General features: G+C 36.2%; 1 protein-coding gene across 1 annotated transcript; it reads right to left on the bottom strand.

Moving 5' to 3' along the window:
• Positions 1–12,513: 12,513 nt before the first annotated feature.
• LOC145805241 (L10-interacting MYB domain-containing protein-like) lies at positions 12,514–13,686 on the bottom strand. Its single transcript, XM_082900331.1, has 2 exons — positions 13,276–13,686; positions 12,514–13,143 (listed from the first exon to the last, which is right to left on the bottom strand). The coding sequence occupies exons 1-2, from the start codon at positions 13,684–13,686 to the stop codon at positions 12,514–12,516; spliced, it is 1,041 nt and encodes a 346-aa protein (XP_082756457.1).
• Positions 13,687–18,816: the final 5,130 nt, after the last annotated feature.

Consider the following 18,816-nt stretch of genomic DNA (forward strand, 5'->3'; position numbering starts at 1 on the left):
CAGAACGTAAACACCGTCATCTCATTGAGACAGTTAGGTCTCTTCTTATCTCTGCCTTAGTTTTGGCTCCATTTTGAGGGGGAGGCAATTCTTACTGCTACTTTTCTTCTCAACCGCATGCCTACTTTCCTTCTTTCTGGTCAACCTCCTTATGAGGCTTTATTCTCTCAAATTCCTAATTACTCCCTCCTTTGTGTGTTTGGGTCTGCCTGTTTTGTTCTTCTTCCCCGCAAAGATAGGACTAAACTTAGTGCCCAGTCTGTCCTCTGTGTCTTTTTGGGTTATAGTTCTAAACAGAAAGGCTATCAGCGTTACGACTTTTGTTTTCTGTCGTCTTTGTGTCTCCTGTCATGTTTCTTTTCTCGAACTTTTACTTTACTTTCAGCTTTCTCCTCTCACCGCCCCAGTTTCCAAAGAGGATTTGGTTCATGTTGACCCGTTTCCTTCTGAGGTCCCGTCTGATGAGTACATTTATACAGTTCCTCTTGAGCTTGTTCCATCTTCTCCTCCTACTTCACCTCTGGCTGCTTCTCCTCTTTCAGTTTCTTTTCCTCATCCGTTGTTAGTTTATTCTAGTCGTAAGGCTTCTCCTCCGCTGGTTGTCTCTACCTTTGCTGCTGATCCTCCTGCTTCTGACGACTCTGATCCTACTGCACACTGATATCTTACTCGAGCGCGTCATCCTCCAAACAGGTTGGGTTGGTCTAATACATGTTTTTTTACTTCCTATCGTATTTTTTTGTTTGACATTTACTCTTTTTCAGAACTTTAGTCTTACAAGGAGGCCTGTCAAGATCCTCATTAGGTTCAAGCTATGGAGGATAAGTTGTCTGCTTTACATAAAACCAGTACTTGAGAGTTGGTTCCTTTGCTTACTGGTACTAATCTAGTTGGTTGCAAATGGGTCTACAAAATCAAGACTTATTCTGATGGTTCTCTTGAGCGCTACAAAGCTTGTTTGGTAGCCAAAGGTTTCTCACAGGAGTGTGGTATTGATTATGAAGAGACATTTGCCCCTGTTACCAAGATGACTATTGTCCGTACCTTGATTTCTGTTGCTGCTAGTAGACGTGCCCGAACGCCACGGCCCTCCGTGCACGAAATTGGCGCGAAAATCCGTTTTGTTCATTGGACTTACTACTACAGTTCGGATTCATGTCATGGTTCTGAATCTAATCTCGCAAAGTGCAATGCAAGACCGATAAATCACCAAAGAGTCCAAATCCGGCAAATCGTTTTGGAAAACTGATTTTTATAAAAAAGTGCCAAATATGGACTGCTTTGCCAGATACATAGTCGTCACTTAAATATTGTCCGTCATCACCAAAGTTGCCTCGGCTCGGGAACTTGGGTACGAGAGGGGAAGGTCATGCAATGAGCACCCCCGCTTGCCCAATTAAAGATCGGCATGTACTAAGCATGATATTTCGTTTTTGAAAACACATGTGCTCTTATTCCGATTAATTAGCTAATCTTACTACGTGATGCGCACAGCAAATAAGTATAGACTAGATCGCCTAATTTGGAACAAAACATTGCATATTTGTTTGAAAATGGTTTGAAGTTTGCTACTCGCAAGAAGGCTAAATCAGGGATTTGATGAATTGTTCCAATTCAAGTAATCCAACCTTTACCCACAGGCATTCAGGTAGTTATATCATTTAAGCAAATAGCCTCATGGTAAGCATGCTATCATGTCAATCAATAACACACATGCAGTGTGCTAAAGCGTAAACACTCACAGTGTACTCCGAGCCAAAACAGAGAACTAGTTAAAAGTCATGCATGACCCTAGTTCATGTTAAGATAGCTAATGCAACGCATGCGAGAATTTAACTAAAATAGGCTCGGCTATTCTAAAATGGCATGTGAAATGCAACAATTGATACATGTATTCAACTTGGTATTGAAATACAATGCATTTAGTATAATGCGCCGAGCCCGGTGCATGCAAGATAAATGAATGGATGCATACATGCAAACATAAAGATACTAATCAAAACATGCCCTAAAACTAACCACCGTAAGCGGTTAAGTAAAGGGGAGAAAGACTTGGGGTTAGAAGACATTCACACACACACACACACACACACTTATTACAAAATTCGCCCTCACGACGGAGGGTCCAAATAAATAATACAAACCAACTAATTAACTAACTAACAAGCTAATTAATTATTACACAACCAAATTGAATAATAAGCAAATCTACTTACTAATTATTATAACACTTAATTAATTAACAAATTAACTAATTGAATTACAAATTGAAGCTAACTAATAAGTAAGCATTAGACTAAGCTGCTCTAGCTTTGCTCGAAGAAGTAGAAGATGCATGCTCAGTTTCTGCCCCAAAAAGCTCTCTGGTTTGCTCTCAAGAGGCTCTGTTTGCAGGGTGTCTTCCAGTGCTTGCTGCTGAAACTTACCAAAACAGTGCTGAGGAGTGCACCATTGGCCTGCCGGCCATGACGAGCTTCTGCCGACCCCCCTACCGACTAAGAGCAGGTACTGCCGGCCAAGAATGAAGGACTACCGGCCAACAACAAAAGGGTGTCGGCCATTGGTGTGCTGTAACACCAAGCTGCAGCAGAGCACAAAATAGAGAAAATTGAGGGTCTCCCAAGGATATGTATGCACTATGCCACTCCATATCACCTCAAAATATCAAGGGAAAGGCATAATCGGATCCAAGACCATCAATCACGCATCTCGATATATGATGGCCAAAGATCCAACATGTGCAAATTCAATGTAAAATGAATGCACAAATAAACATATAAAGCCTAGAACTCTATCATACATCGCCAAGAGCTTCGGCGACCGAGAATCGAGGCACGTTTCATCACTTGAAGTATGAAACGTCCCTCATTTCTCGTGCTTGAATTAATACTTAATCCAAACAACAATACAACACAAGCACGCCAAACATGCAATATGACTTAAGCATGCAAACATGCAATTACATGGCATACTTAATGCTGTGAATTACATGGCATGCACAATGCGATGTAAGATAAGCATACTCAATGCTTAATGGCCTGCATATTCAATGCAAAGCAACTTAAGATTCTAAATATAATGTAATGCATGCATGCACAATGCAATGAAACAAGGGCAGCTTATCAATGCTATGGACATGCATACTCAATGCAAAGCAAAATAAGCATACAAGCAACATGCAAGTGAACATGCCAAATGGACTTAAACCAAAAGGGGTAGACCTCAGTCATGCCCAAATTGGTGGCCATTAGTGCTAAAATGATGATACGAAAAGCACGAAAAAGGCAAGACAAGCATGCATGCCAACTGGCTCAAGGATTAAGGCACAAAGATGCAACTCTTAAGCACACTTAAAGAGTGACAAGCATGGATATGTGTCAGCACCATAAACTCTGAAATCATGTATGGAGTGATGCTAAATCAACCAAACAAAGCAAGTATAGCATATTAAGAGGCTTAAAGCTCAAGGTTAGCAAAGGGACTTACACCATAGCCATGCCAAACAAGCCTCAAAGGGCCAAGGGCAACCAAAACAGTCCCAAAGCAGGTCAAGACAAGACCAAAGACATGCTAGAACCTAACCAACACAAGCTAGAACAAAAGTCCAAAAAGCATGAGGCATGTAAGGCTTAACAAGGGAGATTACACTACACCTATTTCGACCCAACATGGCATGACTTGGACAACATAAAACAGAGTTACATCATGATACAACAAGACTAAAAATGCACTGATATGATGGCCCAAAGGCCTAGGCATGATGGCATGCACAAAGATTCACTTTTGAGGCATAAAGAGCCAAACCTCCAAGGCATTAAAAGAGTGACAAGCACAAGTGTATGGCCATGAAATATGCACTGATATAACATTTAAAATGATGCCAAAGCATGCAAACATCACAAGTGTAGCATGATAGGGGCCTCAAAACTCAAGACTAGTCAAAGCATTTGCACCATAGCTATACAAAACATGAGTCATATGACCATGGCAGTCCAAAACAATCTTAGAACAGCCCAAAATATGGATAAAATCATGCTGGAGTATAGCCAAAATATGCTAGCATGATGAGCCAAAACATAATGCATACAAAGCTAGTAAGCAAGATTTATACTACAAGTATATAGAGCATGCAAGAGGCTATCAAGCCAACCCAACCCAACCCAACCCAAATCAGAGTTATGACTTGTCAAATGATGAACAAAAACCTACTGAAATGAAGCCAATGCATGCTAGAAAGACATGCTACTTTGATGTGCCACAAATGGGATAACACTACACATACAAGAAGCATGCATAGGGTGACCAAACCAGCCATGGACAGAGTTAAGGCAAGTCCTAAAAGTCACAAAAAAGTGCCTAAACTAAGCCTCAAAAGTATAGAGATACATGCTCATTTGATAGGCCAATAACTCAAGTAAACAAAACAAAACAAAAAAGAGAAGGGGGTCATCCCCTCTGATTTGAGGCCTCAAAACCACATGTTTACCACTAAAAATCCACTGGATTTTAGTGGCTAAAAGGCCAAACAAATACTAACTCAAAGGCCTTAAGACATGGCACAAAATAAGGCCAAACAAGGCACACAAGAGGGTAGAACATCTTCAACACCAAAGAGGCCTTAAACAACCATCTAAAGCACTTAAAAACAAAACTTTTTTCAGTTGAAAGCAAGGCCTAAAACAATATGTAAGGATGGCCAAAGTGGTATACAAACAAAAGCTTAAATGGGAAAAACACTCACCCTTAAAGCACAACTTCAAAACCAGCAATATCTAAGGCCAAAAACCAATTTTCAGAGCTCAAACAACACTCCCAAGAACCTCAGCTCAAAGATGGTGGTGTATCACTATGTGTTTGTAATGCAAAAGTGAGAGAAAAATGCACTTTTAAGGCACAAAACAAACACAATATAGAGAGAAAGAATGAGAAATACATATATAGAGAGAGAGATATGTCTTCTCCAAAAATACTGAACCTTTCCTGGGGAGGAAGGGCCTCTCCTAATAAAGAGGCATGCAAAGCAAAGCTTGTTGAACAAGCTTGGAAAGGGCTTCATCCCTCCATACACGTGTATGGAGGAGAGATGAGTGAAAACCAGCTGGCTCAAAAGATCTGGAGTGAAATCTGCTGAGACAAAGTGTTCTGCCGGCCGTCAGTTGTGGCCGGTAGTGTCTCATTGATGGCCGACAGGCTTCATCAATAGCAGGCAGGGACAAAATCATGGCCGGCAGGGCCAAAAGGTGGTCGGCAGTGCCTCACAATGAACATGCAGAAATGGCCAACACAGGGTCAAAAAATGGGGCAGAAAGGATACAGGGTTTGGAAAGCTCAAACCTGTGACGTTCCGCCGCGAACTCGAATACTCAACGAGCAATCGAACTTGTCATCGGATGTACCTACAAGCATATCCAAGTCTTGAGGACGGTAAAAAATGGGGTGTCTACACTGCTGTTCGACATTGGCCTCTCTATCAGATAAACGTTAAGAATGCTTTTCTTAATGATCATCTCACTAAGGAGGTCTACATGCTTTCTCCCCTTGGTCTTCTCAACTCCTCTGGGCAAGTTTGCCATCTTCGGCGTGCTCTGTATGGTTTGAAATAGTCTCCTCGTGCTTGGTATTATCGCTTTCAAACTGCTATTACCAAGCTTGGATTTCATTCTTCTGCTTCCGACTCTGCTTTGTTTCTGAGACATACCTCACCTGGTTTTGTTGCTCTCCTACTCTATGTAGATGATATGATTATCACTGGCTCTGACTCTTCTGTTATCTCTGAGGTCAAACAACATCTTTTCTGCACCTTCGAAATGAAAGGTCTGAGTCTATTGCAGTATTTTCTTGATATTGAGGTTGCCTCTTCTCCAAAGGGCTATTTTTTGTCTGAGGCCAAATATGCTGATGAGGTTATTCACCATGCCCGTCTTACTAAAACTAAGGTTTCTAATACACCTATTGAGCTTAATGTGAAGCTCAACTCTACTGATGATGTCCCTCTGGATGATCTCATTTCCTATCGTGAGCTTGTGGGTTGTTTAGTTTATTTGACTGTCACTCGCTTTGATTTTACTTATGTTGTTCATGTGGTTAGTCAGTTCATTTCCGTTCCTCGCTCTACCTATTGGGATGCTTTGGTTCGCATTCTTCGCTATCTCAGAAGTACCATATTTCAAGACTTACTGTTGTCCTCTATTTCCTCTTTAGATTTGGTGGCCTATGCTGATTCTAATTGGGCTGGTGATGTTAATGATCGCAAGTTCACCTCTGGTTTCTGTATGTTTCCTGGCAATTCCTTGATCTCTTGGAAAAGTAAGAAACAAACTGTTGTTACTCGTTCTACTACCGAAGCTGAGTACCGTGCTATAGCTCATGCTACTGTTGAGATTGTTTGGTTTCATTGTCTTCTCTCTGATTTGGGTGTACCTCAGTCTTCTTCAACCTGTCTCTATTGTGACAACCGCAGTGCTATTCAGATTGCTCACAATTTGTCTTCTATGAACGGACCAAACACATTGAAATTGATTGTCATTTTGTCCGCCAGTATTTGCGGTTTGGCTCTATCTTACTTTCTTTCGTCTCCTCGGCTTTGTAACTTGTGGACTTTTTCACCAAAACTCACACTACCGCTCGGTTTTAGTTTCTTCTTTGCAAACTCTCCATATTTTCGGCTAAAATATCTTGAGTTTGAGCGCAGGTGTGGGAATATATGTATATATGGCATACTTGTGTATATTAGGAATTAGGCAGATTAGGCAAGATTGTGGTGGTGTAAATAGGAATGTATTTCTTTTTTCAATCGTAGATTTAGGACTATATAAATTGATGAATTATTAGTAAATAATACAAGTTGAATATACAAGTTTATTCAAAAACGTACAACATAAAAGAAATCAAAAAAAAAAAAAAAAGAAAGAAAGAAACATCATACATGGGATAACCACACTTACTTTTCCCTTGATCGAAGATTGAAGAACAGGTGGCAATATTTGACAATTTTCATGCTTGTGAATCATCAAAACAAAGCGCAACTGCTAAGGTTGATTGGGCATTAATGATATGAAGCTAGCATGAAAACCCTATGGCACCCTCTGTGGCAGTGTTATGTTGGCAACTGACTCACTTCCAAAATTCTTCATATCAACTATATAAACCTACAAAATGGAAGAATTTAACACAATTTCCCATGTTTATCATAACAAGAGAACAAGCATAGTTTTCGGAACCTATTTTTTGAAAAACACTAAAAATTAGTCAGTGATAAAAATAATCAAATTACAAAATGCTAGCATTTGCACTCACCTCTAGTATGTATATATATATATATATATGAAGACTCCTTGTTTCCATTTTTTTTTTCATTTTAATTTAGATTTCCAACAATAATTTATATGGAGCAAGAGGATTGTGATCTCTCTATTCCATTACATCATCCAAGTTTACTGTAAGTGTAATGATCTTTTCTTAATTTAAAATAGTTATAAATTTACATTCATATTTCATAGTCATTACTCCATTACATATGTCATACTTTTATTTCCAAATCTGGTAGTCCTTTAAATTTTCAATTAGTCATTACTCCATTACATATGTCATACTTTTATTTCCAAATCTGGTAGTTCTTTAAATTTTCAAATTGGTTACCGGTGAATAAATTTTTGCTGAGTTTGTATCAAATGTGAGAGATTTTGAAATAAATTTATTAGACTTAAACACTTTTAAATTTATTTTTATTAAAATTCATATAGCTTTTTCAACATTTTTGTTTCCAGCTCCCTCATCATAAGCCTTTACTAGTATATATATATATGGAGGGGGGGTGGGTAGGGATGGCAATTTGAAACCGGCCCGACAGGGATCCCCGATCCCGACCCCGATTTAAGCGGTTTTTTCCCGAAAAATACCCCCGACGGGGAGGTGACGGTATTTGAAAATCAATCCCCGATCTGTCACGGGCCGGGGACGGTGATCAGTGTTTGATCCCCGGCCCGGCCCGATCCCCGGCCTCGGCCCCGTCCCAGGCCCCATCCCCGAATTTCCCCGAAGTGAAATTACTTTTATACCCCTTATATTTATATATTTATATATTTATATTTAATAATAATAATAATAAACCAACTCTCTCCCTCACTCTCATCTCAACTCAACTCTCTGTGAGTCTCTCTCGTTCATCTCTCTCTCCCTCACTCTCATCTCAACTCTCTCCCACTCTGTCGTTCATCTCGCTGTCAACTCTCTCTCTCGCGGTCACCGACGGCGACGTCAGCACCACCGCTGGCCCCGACTCCCCCTCTCTCTCACCGACGGCGACATCACCACCACCGCCGCACAACGTCTGTCTCTCTGCCACCACCACCAAACCCGCAGCCACCGCCAGCCACTCTCGATCTCGATCTGTGTCACCACCACCGAACCCACCGACGGCGTCGCTCAGATCTGTGTGTGTGAGATCTGTCTGTGTGTGTGTGTGAGATCTGTCTCTGTGTGTGTGTGAGATCTGTCGCCGATCAAATTTTTTTTTTAGATCAATTTTTTTCTGTGTGAGTGATGATCTGATCTGTGTCTGTGTTAGATCAATTTTTTTTTTTTAAAGTTTAAATCTGTATTTGTTGTTGTTGATGATGATAAAACATAGTATTTTTTGTTTCAGATCTGTGTGTGTGAGGCATCTGAAATTTTTTTTTTTTTTTTTTAGCCGAGGAATGCTCGGGGTCGGGGAAACCCGATCCCCGTTGGGGGCGGGGGTGGGGGCAGTGATAGGATCCCCGTCGGGGATCGGGGTCGGGGCCGGGGCCGGGGAAAATTCGACCATCGGGGATCGGGGACGGGGATTGTGATCCCCGGCCCCGCCCCGCCCCGTTGCCATTCCTAGGGGTGGGGGGGAATGGAAAAGCAAAGCAGAGCATATACTGATGTTGTGAAAAATTTACAAACCTAGTGGGGACTGAAGAGGCGGTGGAAGCAGAAGCTGGTCTCCTCCTCCAATGTGACCAGCGGGGGAAGAGAGGTGGTTCCGCAGTAATGGTTGTGGCGGCGGGGGACGGAGGGAGACGGTGGTGATTGTGTTTTGCAGATAATGAGAGGGGGGAAAATATGAAAGGGAAATGACACTTAGCCTCCGTTTGGAAAGTGGGTTGACTTTTTGATTTTTTGACTTTTTTAGTTATTTTAGTCTGGGGCTAAAAAGCCTGATTTGGGAAGGACTTTTTGACTTTTTTGACTTTTTGGCTTTTAGGTGAGGTGTCATCTTGTTAAATGACCAAATTGCCCTTTTCCATTTTTTTTATTTTTTAATTTGGGTTTGGATTTGGCATATTTTCGTTTTTTTTTTTTTTTTTACAATTTTGGCTTTTTGCTGGGAAAAAAAAATTTTTGGTTTTTTTTTTTTGTATTTTTTTTTCAATTTTGGCTTTTTGTTTAAATTTTTTTTTTTTTTGGATTTGGCATATTTTGGTTATTTTTTTATTTTAATTTTTTTATGTTATCTTTCGATTTTGCGTATTTTGCTAATTTTTTTTTTTTTTGGGTTTGGATTTGGCTTTTTTTGTTTTTTTGTATTTTTTTTTTGTATATTGGGTGTCGATCTGCTGACTTTTGCTTAATTTGTTTATTTTTTATTTTATTTTGGGTTTGAATTTGCCATATTTTGGTTCTTCTTTTTTATTTTAATTTTTTTATGTTAGGGTTTCGATTTTGCCTTTTTTTTGTTTTTTTTTTGGGGGGGGGTTTCGCTTTGTCATTTTTTGCTTTATGTTTTTTTGTTGACAATTTTTGTATGTTGGGTTTCGATCTCCCGAATTTTGCAAATCCAAATTTTTTATTTTTTATTGTTTTTTTTTTGAGTTTGGCGGATTTTGCGTTAATTTTTTTTTTTGTTTGAATTTTTTTTTATTTTGCGCTTGGATTTTTCGTATTTTGCTTAATTTTTTTTCCTGTTACTTTTTTTAATTTTGGGTTTGGATTTGGGGTATTGTGCTTAAATTTTTCAATTTTTATTTGGGAATTTATGTTTTTGTCTTTTTATTTTTTTTTTGTATTATAACTATGTTTTTTTTTAACTATATTTTTTTTTTGTCTTGGATTTTTATTTTTAACTATGTCTTGTTTTTTTTAATTGGTATACAATAACTTTTTTTTAATATATTTATGTGTTTCATTTATTTGTAATTTACGTCGCACATGACAATTTGTGTATAAGTTTTCTTTTTCATTTGTTTTTATTTGTTTCACCTTTTTTTGTTTTTCCAAAAGCAAAATTCGTATGGATTGTTGTTTTTTAAAGTTAGGCACGTCAGCAACTGGAAGGGATTACATTCCCGTAGAAACTCATACATATTGTACATGATAATATATTTGAATACAGTCTGTTCCACGTGTGTCATTATGTGACAACCATACGAAAATTATTTCGACTACTATATATTTCCTAACATTCCGTTATTACGCATGTAACATAATTTGTCACGTATGTGAAGGCGGACCAATGCCATATGGGGGTCCTCATCTCCAACCATTAAACCATCCTCGTCATGTTCAACTTCTGGTATGGCATTTACTATTGTCATAGCCTCTTCCTCGTCACAGATTGGCTGAACAGTTGTTAGGTTACCTATGTTTCGCCGTATATAATTATGTAATGCTATTGACGCACCTACTAACTGAACTTGCACATTTGCAAAGTCATACCGAGGCATGTCTCGAATAAACCCCCATCGATTTTTCCAGGCACCGAAAGTGCGTTCCACCACACTGCGTAAGGATGAGTTCACTTTGTTAAATAATTCCCTTGGCGTGTTTGCCATCGCGTTCCGTGCAATACGTCGGAATTCTTGTTGGTGGTAACGGTGGCCTTTGAATGGTGCTAAGTAACCAATCCGGTTTGCATAGCCAGAATCGACAAGATAATATTTGCCTGCAGACATGACAACAATGTATAACACCAAAACGAACATTCTGCGTCATTTTCATATAACGCTTTCTTAGGAAAAAGGTATTTGTTAATAAATCTAATAACATGACCATGTGTTACCTTCGTCAGGATGTGGAAAGGGGACATTGTCATTTGTTAGTATCTCGTTGAATATGCGACTATCATGTATACTTCCTTCCCATCCGCAAGAAATGAATATGAAACACATGTCAAAATCGACAGCGACCATTATATTTTGCGTGTGACAGTATTTCCTATCGAAATATGTTGCCGCATTTGGCCCCGTAACCCATGCACTGACATGTGTTCCGTCTATTGCGCCAATGTAGTCCTGCAAACATGGATAAATTGTTTTGTTGCGTAAATTAGTAACAAGTGTTTCGTTTTTGCCAAGCGTCATGTGCAGTTAAGAACAAAAACAAAATATATTATCTTGATTTATATGTCAATCATGTTTTTCAGAAGTACCTTGAACGGTAGGTATTTCCGTCTAGACCGCACGTATGGATGTATACGATGCTGACTGTATGTGGGTCGGCAATGAACAACAGTGAACTCTTTTATGGAAGTTAATACGTTATGCACGTGCCTCGACACAGTCTCCCCGGAATGTTGGAACCGTTCTTGGATTTCCCGATTTTGCTTCCCTTTCAACACATGGATAAACATCGCAAAGCTTTTTTCAACACCTAAGCCATGGGGACATTGCGGGACTTGTAACCCAAAATCATTGACTAATGTCTCACACAATGCGGCAAAAACTTCCTTCGGCATGCAAACATTTTCCTCAAATAGACCCATATGCCCCGCATATAGTTCGCATATCCATGTATTCCCGGTTAGTATAGAAGTGCGACACGGCGTTTTATTCATGTGTTTTTTGTACCATTCTATCGCCAACTGGCATGCTTGTAGAAATGTGCAGTTCTGTTCTTGTTGCACCTGGACCGCCATTTGATTAAGCATTTCAGTTATTTCATCATGGTTGCTTCCATCCCAGGGATTCATCGCGTCTTCGTTGATGCGAAACCTACAAGAGTGGCAGCCTTTCAATCAGTTGGCACGTGATTCATTGACTTAAATTTTATTGAAGTTTGCAATTAGAAAATGCCGACATTGTTTTTAATCAAAGTAATGCAGTCACCAATGTCATTTGGAACGCATGATCATATGAATTGCACAAAAAAAAGAAGCTGTTCAACTTATGCTTTACAGGGGGCCATGGTGGTAACAACCACAAAACTAGCCAGCAAACTAAACTAACAAATGAACTTGCGACATATAGGCATTCAAAAACGTGCAAGTAAAACGTAATTCCCTGTCTTAAACGTACCCACAGAAAATATTATAACATAAACATCCCATTCAATTCCCAAAAACGAAGCACAACCATGCTTGCGTTCCGTCAACCCATGCACTTACCTAAAACTTGTTGCTGCCCGTAGCTAGTAATAAAAAAACAAAAACGACATAATGAAAACATGCACACACCACTATCTTGTTTTAGTACTGTGCCAACAATACCATAAGTCAAACTTTTAAAAAGGAAGAGAAGGACATGCATCTTCAACACTCGTAACACTGCTACATCACATCCGGCGACCCCCAAACAGGTTTGCAAAAGGCGTTGACGCAGTACACTGGAGCTGCTTTTGTGTAAGCCATCCAATGATGTGGTCGTCATCAGGCTGGCACATCATGACCTCCCGGTAATCGGCGTTATCCATAAGTGTGGAGGCGAAGTGGAATAACGGTGTACCAATCAGGGATGGAATACTGCTCAGTTTATGCATGCACTCGGAAATAGTGTACAACGATTCGTTGCCTGTGAGGTGCCTCACCGTGACCTGTTGATTCTTCGAACGCACCACATCTGTCATTCTGTTCATGCTTTCTGCAATAACGGACGCACCACTTGTTCCCTTCTTCGACTTTGAAACACTTGTTGATGGCGTCTTTCTCCTTTTTGCCTTTTCAATCGGAACATGCTCCAGTGAAGTATCAGAATCCACGTCCTGTACTCCTGCGGGTATCGGATCAGCAAATGGCTGCGCTCCCAAACTATGCACTGAATCAGATAAGTCCTTAGCAGGTTCAGGAAGGTTCTCTCCCGGGGTCCAATGATGCTTCCCAGTAGCTGATGCCCCCATGAAGACCGTCTCTATCAAGTCACGGTGTTCCAAAGTTTTTTTCCTGAACTTCACACACGCCTTATTGATCTACAGAAATATAGATGTATGAAAGAGGCAGACGTTATATTTCATATAAATAAATTCTATTGAAGTTAAATGAATAAGTAAAAAATGTATCCGTAAATGACAAATATAAAACTTGTTTGTACATGTACTTACTGATTCCATCTTGTCCCACCACTCGTCAGGTGCCTGAAACAACCCGGTGTCATAGTCAAAGCCTATCCCGGACACTCCCTTGCTTGAATCCATCAACTTTGTCCACGCTTGCCACTCTTTTTTCAAGGTCATGTACTTATTCTTCAACTGTTTCAGTCCATGTTTTTTTCCTGTTTTTTTCCCAAATTTCCTTGCCAATGACTTGTACCCTGCTTGGCTGAGGACTAAGAATGGGCGATTTCCTTTACTAATCTCATTTGCAATCAACTGGAGGAAAACTTGGACTGAGTTACTGTCCCATGATGCCTTGTGGCTTAACTGATTTTGTGTCTCTTCAAGACTGCTTGACTTGTCAGTGACAACGCCTTTGCTTTTCGAGTGGTTACGTGGCGAAGTACGTGTCGAAGCCATTACTAATGTACGATTACAAAAGATTATCATCACAAATTTGGTTGTTATATACACACGCATAAGCCATGACACATTAATAACAACAAACAGAGATATATGATGCTAAAGTTAAATTTGCATATAACCATTGAACATTACTAACGTACATACACAGGTTCCATGGAAGTTAGTAGTGTACAAAAATGTGATAGTTAGTATTACGGCTCCCATATGCGACAACATACTACCAACATGGTACGAACATACTAACAACATACTGACAACATACTAACGTCTTTGTACATACTAAGAACATGGTAACGGTGCTTACATACGGCACAACAAAATGACAACGACAATGCAGAGCACATACACAATGGTCTTAAGGACACGCAAGGATTGTTGAATGTCTATGACATCAGCCCGCAATTGCATGGCAATTTCATCTCCGGGTGACGCATAGCCTTGGTTCTCTTGCCTTCGTTCTTCACACCAACCAATCCAACTTACACAGGGCTGATGAGTGAAAATTATGGAACTATTAGTTTCATGGGTTGTTAATGTTCATAAAGTTATGACCGGTAAAGATTGAGTCACTCACCACAGGGCGGGGACAGACAAAGTAGGAACGCCCTGGATTTTTGGTGGACCTGGAAATCTTAACAACACACGAGCCATGTCTACAGGCACACATTCGTCGTGGCCATGTACTGGGAGTTGCAGTAGAGGTGAACGACGCCATGCTACGCTTTAATATAAATTAAATTTACATGAATCAACATGAACAGATACGAAGAGTAACGCAAATTTATATTTTAATATGTTTTTAACATCGTTTTAATATATTTGTAATATTTTTTTTAATATACCCAATTTTGTCATATATTTGTAATAACTTTTTAATATATTTACCTTCCTTCCCAAATTTAGTTTGTAATCTATTTTTGACACTCTTTACTATTTAAATAAAAAATTCTAATATTTATTTTAATATATTATTAATATCTTTCTAATATAGTTTTAATATATTTGTTAATAAACTTTTTTTTTAATATATTTGTAATATAAATTTCATGTATTTTGTAATTTGTTGTTAATATATGTAGATAATATATCTACCTTCCTTCCCAAATTTAGGTCCAAATATATTTTTTATCTAATTATTTTATTTTTTAGAAATGAGAATTGAGCATTTCGTATTGAGTAAAAAATATATTGAAATTAATAAATTTATTTTGTAATATATTTTGAATATATTTTTTATGATATTTTGAAAATATTTGTATTATATTTTTTAATAATTAAATTTTGTCATATATGTTTAATAAAATTTTTACACTATTTACTTTTTAACTGCCGAATTTGTAATATAAATATTAAAATATTATTAATATCTGTCTAATATAGTTTTAATATATTTGTTAATAAACTGTTTTTTTTTTTTATATATTTGTAATATAAATTTGTAATATTTTGTAATTTATTGTTAATATATGTAGATAATATATGTACCTTCCTTCTCAAATTTAGGTCCAAATATATTTTTTAGAAATGAGAATTGAGCATTTCGTATTGAGTAAACAATATACTGAAATTAATAAATCTATTTTGTAATATATTTTCAATATATTTTTTATGATATTTTGAAAATGGATTTTTGAAAATATTTGTACTACATTTTTTAATAATTAAATTTTGTCATATATGTTTAATCAAATTTTTACACTCTTTACTTTTTAACTCTAAATTTGTAATATATAATTTAATATATTATTAATATCTTTCTAATATTTTTGTAATATATTTGTTAATAAACTGTTTTTTTTTTATATATTTGTAATATAAATTTGTAATATTTTGTAATTTGTTGTTAATATATGTAGATAATATATGTACCTTCCTTTCCAAATTTAGTTCCAAATATATTTTTTATCTAATTAATATATTTTTTAGAAATGAGAATTGAGCATTTTGTCTTGAGTAAAAAATATACGCAAATTAATACATCTAATTTGTAATATATTTTCAATATATTTTTTTTGATATTTTCAAAACATTTTTCAATATATTTATGATATAGTTTTCCATAATTAAATTTTGTCATATATGTCTAATAAAATTTTAACAGTATTTACTTTTTAAATCTAAATTTGTAATATACATTTCACATATATTTTTTTTCATATCTTGGTAATATATTTTTAATATATTGCTTAATTGTTGACAATTTTTGTTATTTTTTTTTTGTACTATAAGTTTTATATATTTTGTAATTTGTTGTTAATATATCTAACTTCCTTCCCAAATTGAGTTGGAATTATATCTAATTTGTTATATACATTTCATATATATTTTGTAATTTGTTGTTAATATATATTTTTTTATGTAATTGAGTTGGAATTATATTTTTTATATATTTTTCACAAATGGGAATTGACCATTTCTGTTAGCAAAAATTCAGGGTTCAACATTGATTATAAACAAAAAATATAACAAATCTGCCCCAAATGTGTGATAACCGAACAGATATATCTGCATTTCAAAATATAACCGAACAGATACAAAAAATATAGAACAGATTTGTACATCAGAACAGATATATAAGATTGGCATTTCCTTTAGTTTAAACAACGGTGCCTTCATAAATCTGCCCCAAATTTGTGATTCAGAACAGATATATAAGATCAACAGATCTGATTTTCATAAATAAGAACAAATATTTTAAGAAGAACAGATATATTATATATATATATGTATGTATATATACAAATCTGTCCCAAATTTGTGATTACCGAACAGATTTTGAACATAACAACAGATCCAGAATCCCAGATTTGTCACAGAGACAGATCGGTGCCCCGTCTGTGTGTAATGTAAGCGTAATCAACCCAATCACGACCGTAAAGCAACAGATCGGCCATGAACCGATGCTGTTATGAACCTAAACTATGCAGATGGGAAGAAGAAGAAGAGAAATCAGATAGGCCATAGAGCATTACCTGCAGATCGGTTTGAGTTTGAGAGGCTTCGTTGTTGTTTGCCGCCGCGGATGCGTACTCCGGTGGCGATTTCCTCTGCCAAGGTCGCTCAGATGCCGTCAGATAGCTCCGTTCTTCTTCTCTTCTGCTTTGCGAAGGGTGTGTTGGGTTCAATCTGAGGCTTGTCCTGCAGATGGAAGAGAGTTTAACCTATCGGGGCATTTGGGTAAATTTACACGACCAAGCCTCTCCTATACCCGTGAAATGCATTTTTGTCGGGACGTGGCTGAAATAGCCAACTTTGTCGCGACGTGGCTAATTTAGCCCGGCTTTTCCTTCCCAAACAACACCTTAAATACTAATTAAATCTCAATTATCAGTGTGTTTATTTATTTATTTTTGTTTTTAATGAATATTTTTTTAATTTTAAACAAATTTTTTTAAAATTTTTTTAGATATACCTTATTTAGATGTATCTAAATAGTAAATTATTTGTGAAAAAATATTTTTTAAAATTAATAATATACGCAAAAATACGAAAAATGTATTAAATTTTTATTTTTATTTTATTTTACATTTTTCGTATTTAGTGAATTTTTTAAAGATTTTTTTACAAATATTGTACTTTCTAAGTGTATTTATGTTAGGTGTGTCTAAAAATTAAAAAAATTACATAAAATATTTTTAAAAATTAGTGAAAACAAAAAAACACAAAAAATAAAAAAGTAAAATTTTTTGAAAAGTGAATTATGAAAACAAACAGAGTGAATTTTATTTGGAATAGAATTCTTGATAATGTTTATGACTAATCATATAGTGTCCATAACAACATATCCAATGCTTTTTTTTTTTTTTTTTTATCCATCAAAATTGAGTAAAATTTTGGATTAAAAAATTCATATAATACTAAGTGTTTTAACGCTAAATTTTTAATTTTCATCAAACAATCGGTAAATCGGGAAGACGATCAGGAAAATGTTCCGGCGATCGATCGACAATGGGCAGAGCAATGGGCCATTTTGCAAGTGACTGGTTGTCGCTAGTCGTTCAGAATATGGTAAAGTGCAACGACTCTTTCTAAAAATTTGATGAATGTTGAAACCTCTTTCAATTTGATAAAACTGTTGCTTTTTTCCCAATTTGATATAAGTTTGATGTCAGGGTTGGAGGAGAAAAAGTAAGCTTTTTTCATCAAATTTAAATTTAATTCCAAATTTTAGTAAGTGTTGGAGACGCTCTAATGTAGCCAAATAAATTCATTTTCAACAAAACAGAATACTATTTTTAAAACAATACTTGTCTATGTTTTTTTAAGACAAATTTAATAAAATAAAACAATAATTGTCTGTCTATTTTTTTTTTATAAATAAAATTTGACAAAATTATATGATTATGATGCAAGGTTTGCTTTTTTGAATTTTGTGAAAATTATTTTTTTTAATATTTTTTAATGTTTGGTACTATGAAAAGCAAAAATCAGAGAAAAAAGTTTTATATTATCAATGGAAATAAATTTATTTGGACAAAATTTTTAATTTTTACTTCAAAAATAAAAAACGTTTTTCGAAATTACCACATTACCTGCACGACCCTACTAATGCACATTAATTAATAAATTTTAAAGGTGTGTTTGGTTTTTGTTTTGAGATAAATTTTTTAAAAAACATTTAGGGAGAGAGTTTTGAAATTTTTTGGTCTGTTTGGTTGTGTATTTTGAAAATAGTTTTGAAATTTAGAGATAATTTGATACTATTTTGTTATAGTTAAGTAGATATGTGTGAAAAAAAAAGTGATTGAAGATGAGCGAGGAAAGAGAGAGAAAAAGTGATTGATTGATGTGTAATAGAGAAAGAAATAATTTTAATTTTTTTTTTGAAAAAATTTATAACCAAACATGTTTTTGAAAATTTTCTTCTAACATGTTTCAAAACACAAACCAAACACACCCTAAAATTTTCAACAAATTGGATAAGAAAAGGGCACTCTTTGAATTGGATGGACTGGTTTACTTTGTTTTCCAAAGTAAATAGTGAAATGACAAACAAATATCACTTTGGAGATGATTTTATGGAGTTTTTTGGTCATTAAATTGCCATAAATTGGAAACAACTTAAATTAACCTGAAGTAAACATTTGTTCCTTGTGAATTTCTCTATACTTTCAAGCGAAATAC

Source organism: Camellia sinensis, chromosome 13, assembly GCF_055761805.1.
Source record: "Camellia sinensis isolate YWXY chromosome 13, ASM5576180v1, whole genome shotgun sequence".
NCBI lineage: Eukaryota > Viridiplantae > Streptophyta > Magnoliopsida > Ericales > Theaceae > Camellia > Camellia sinensis.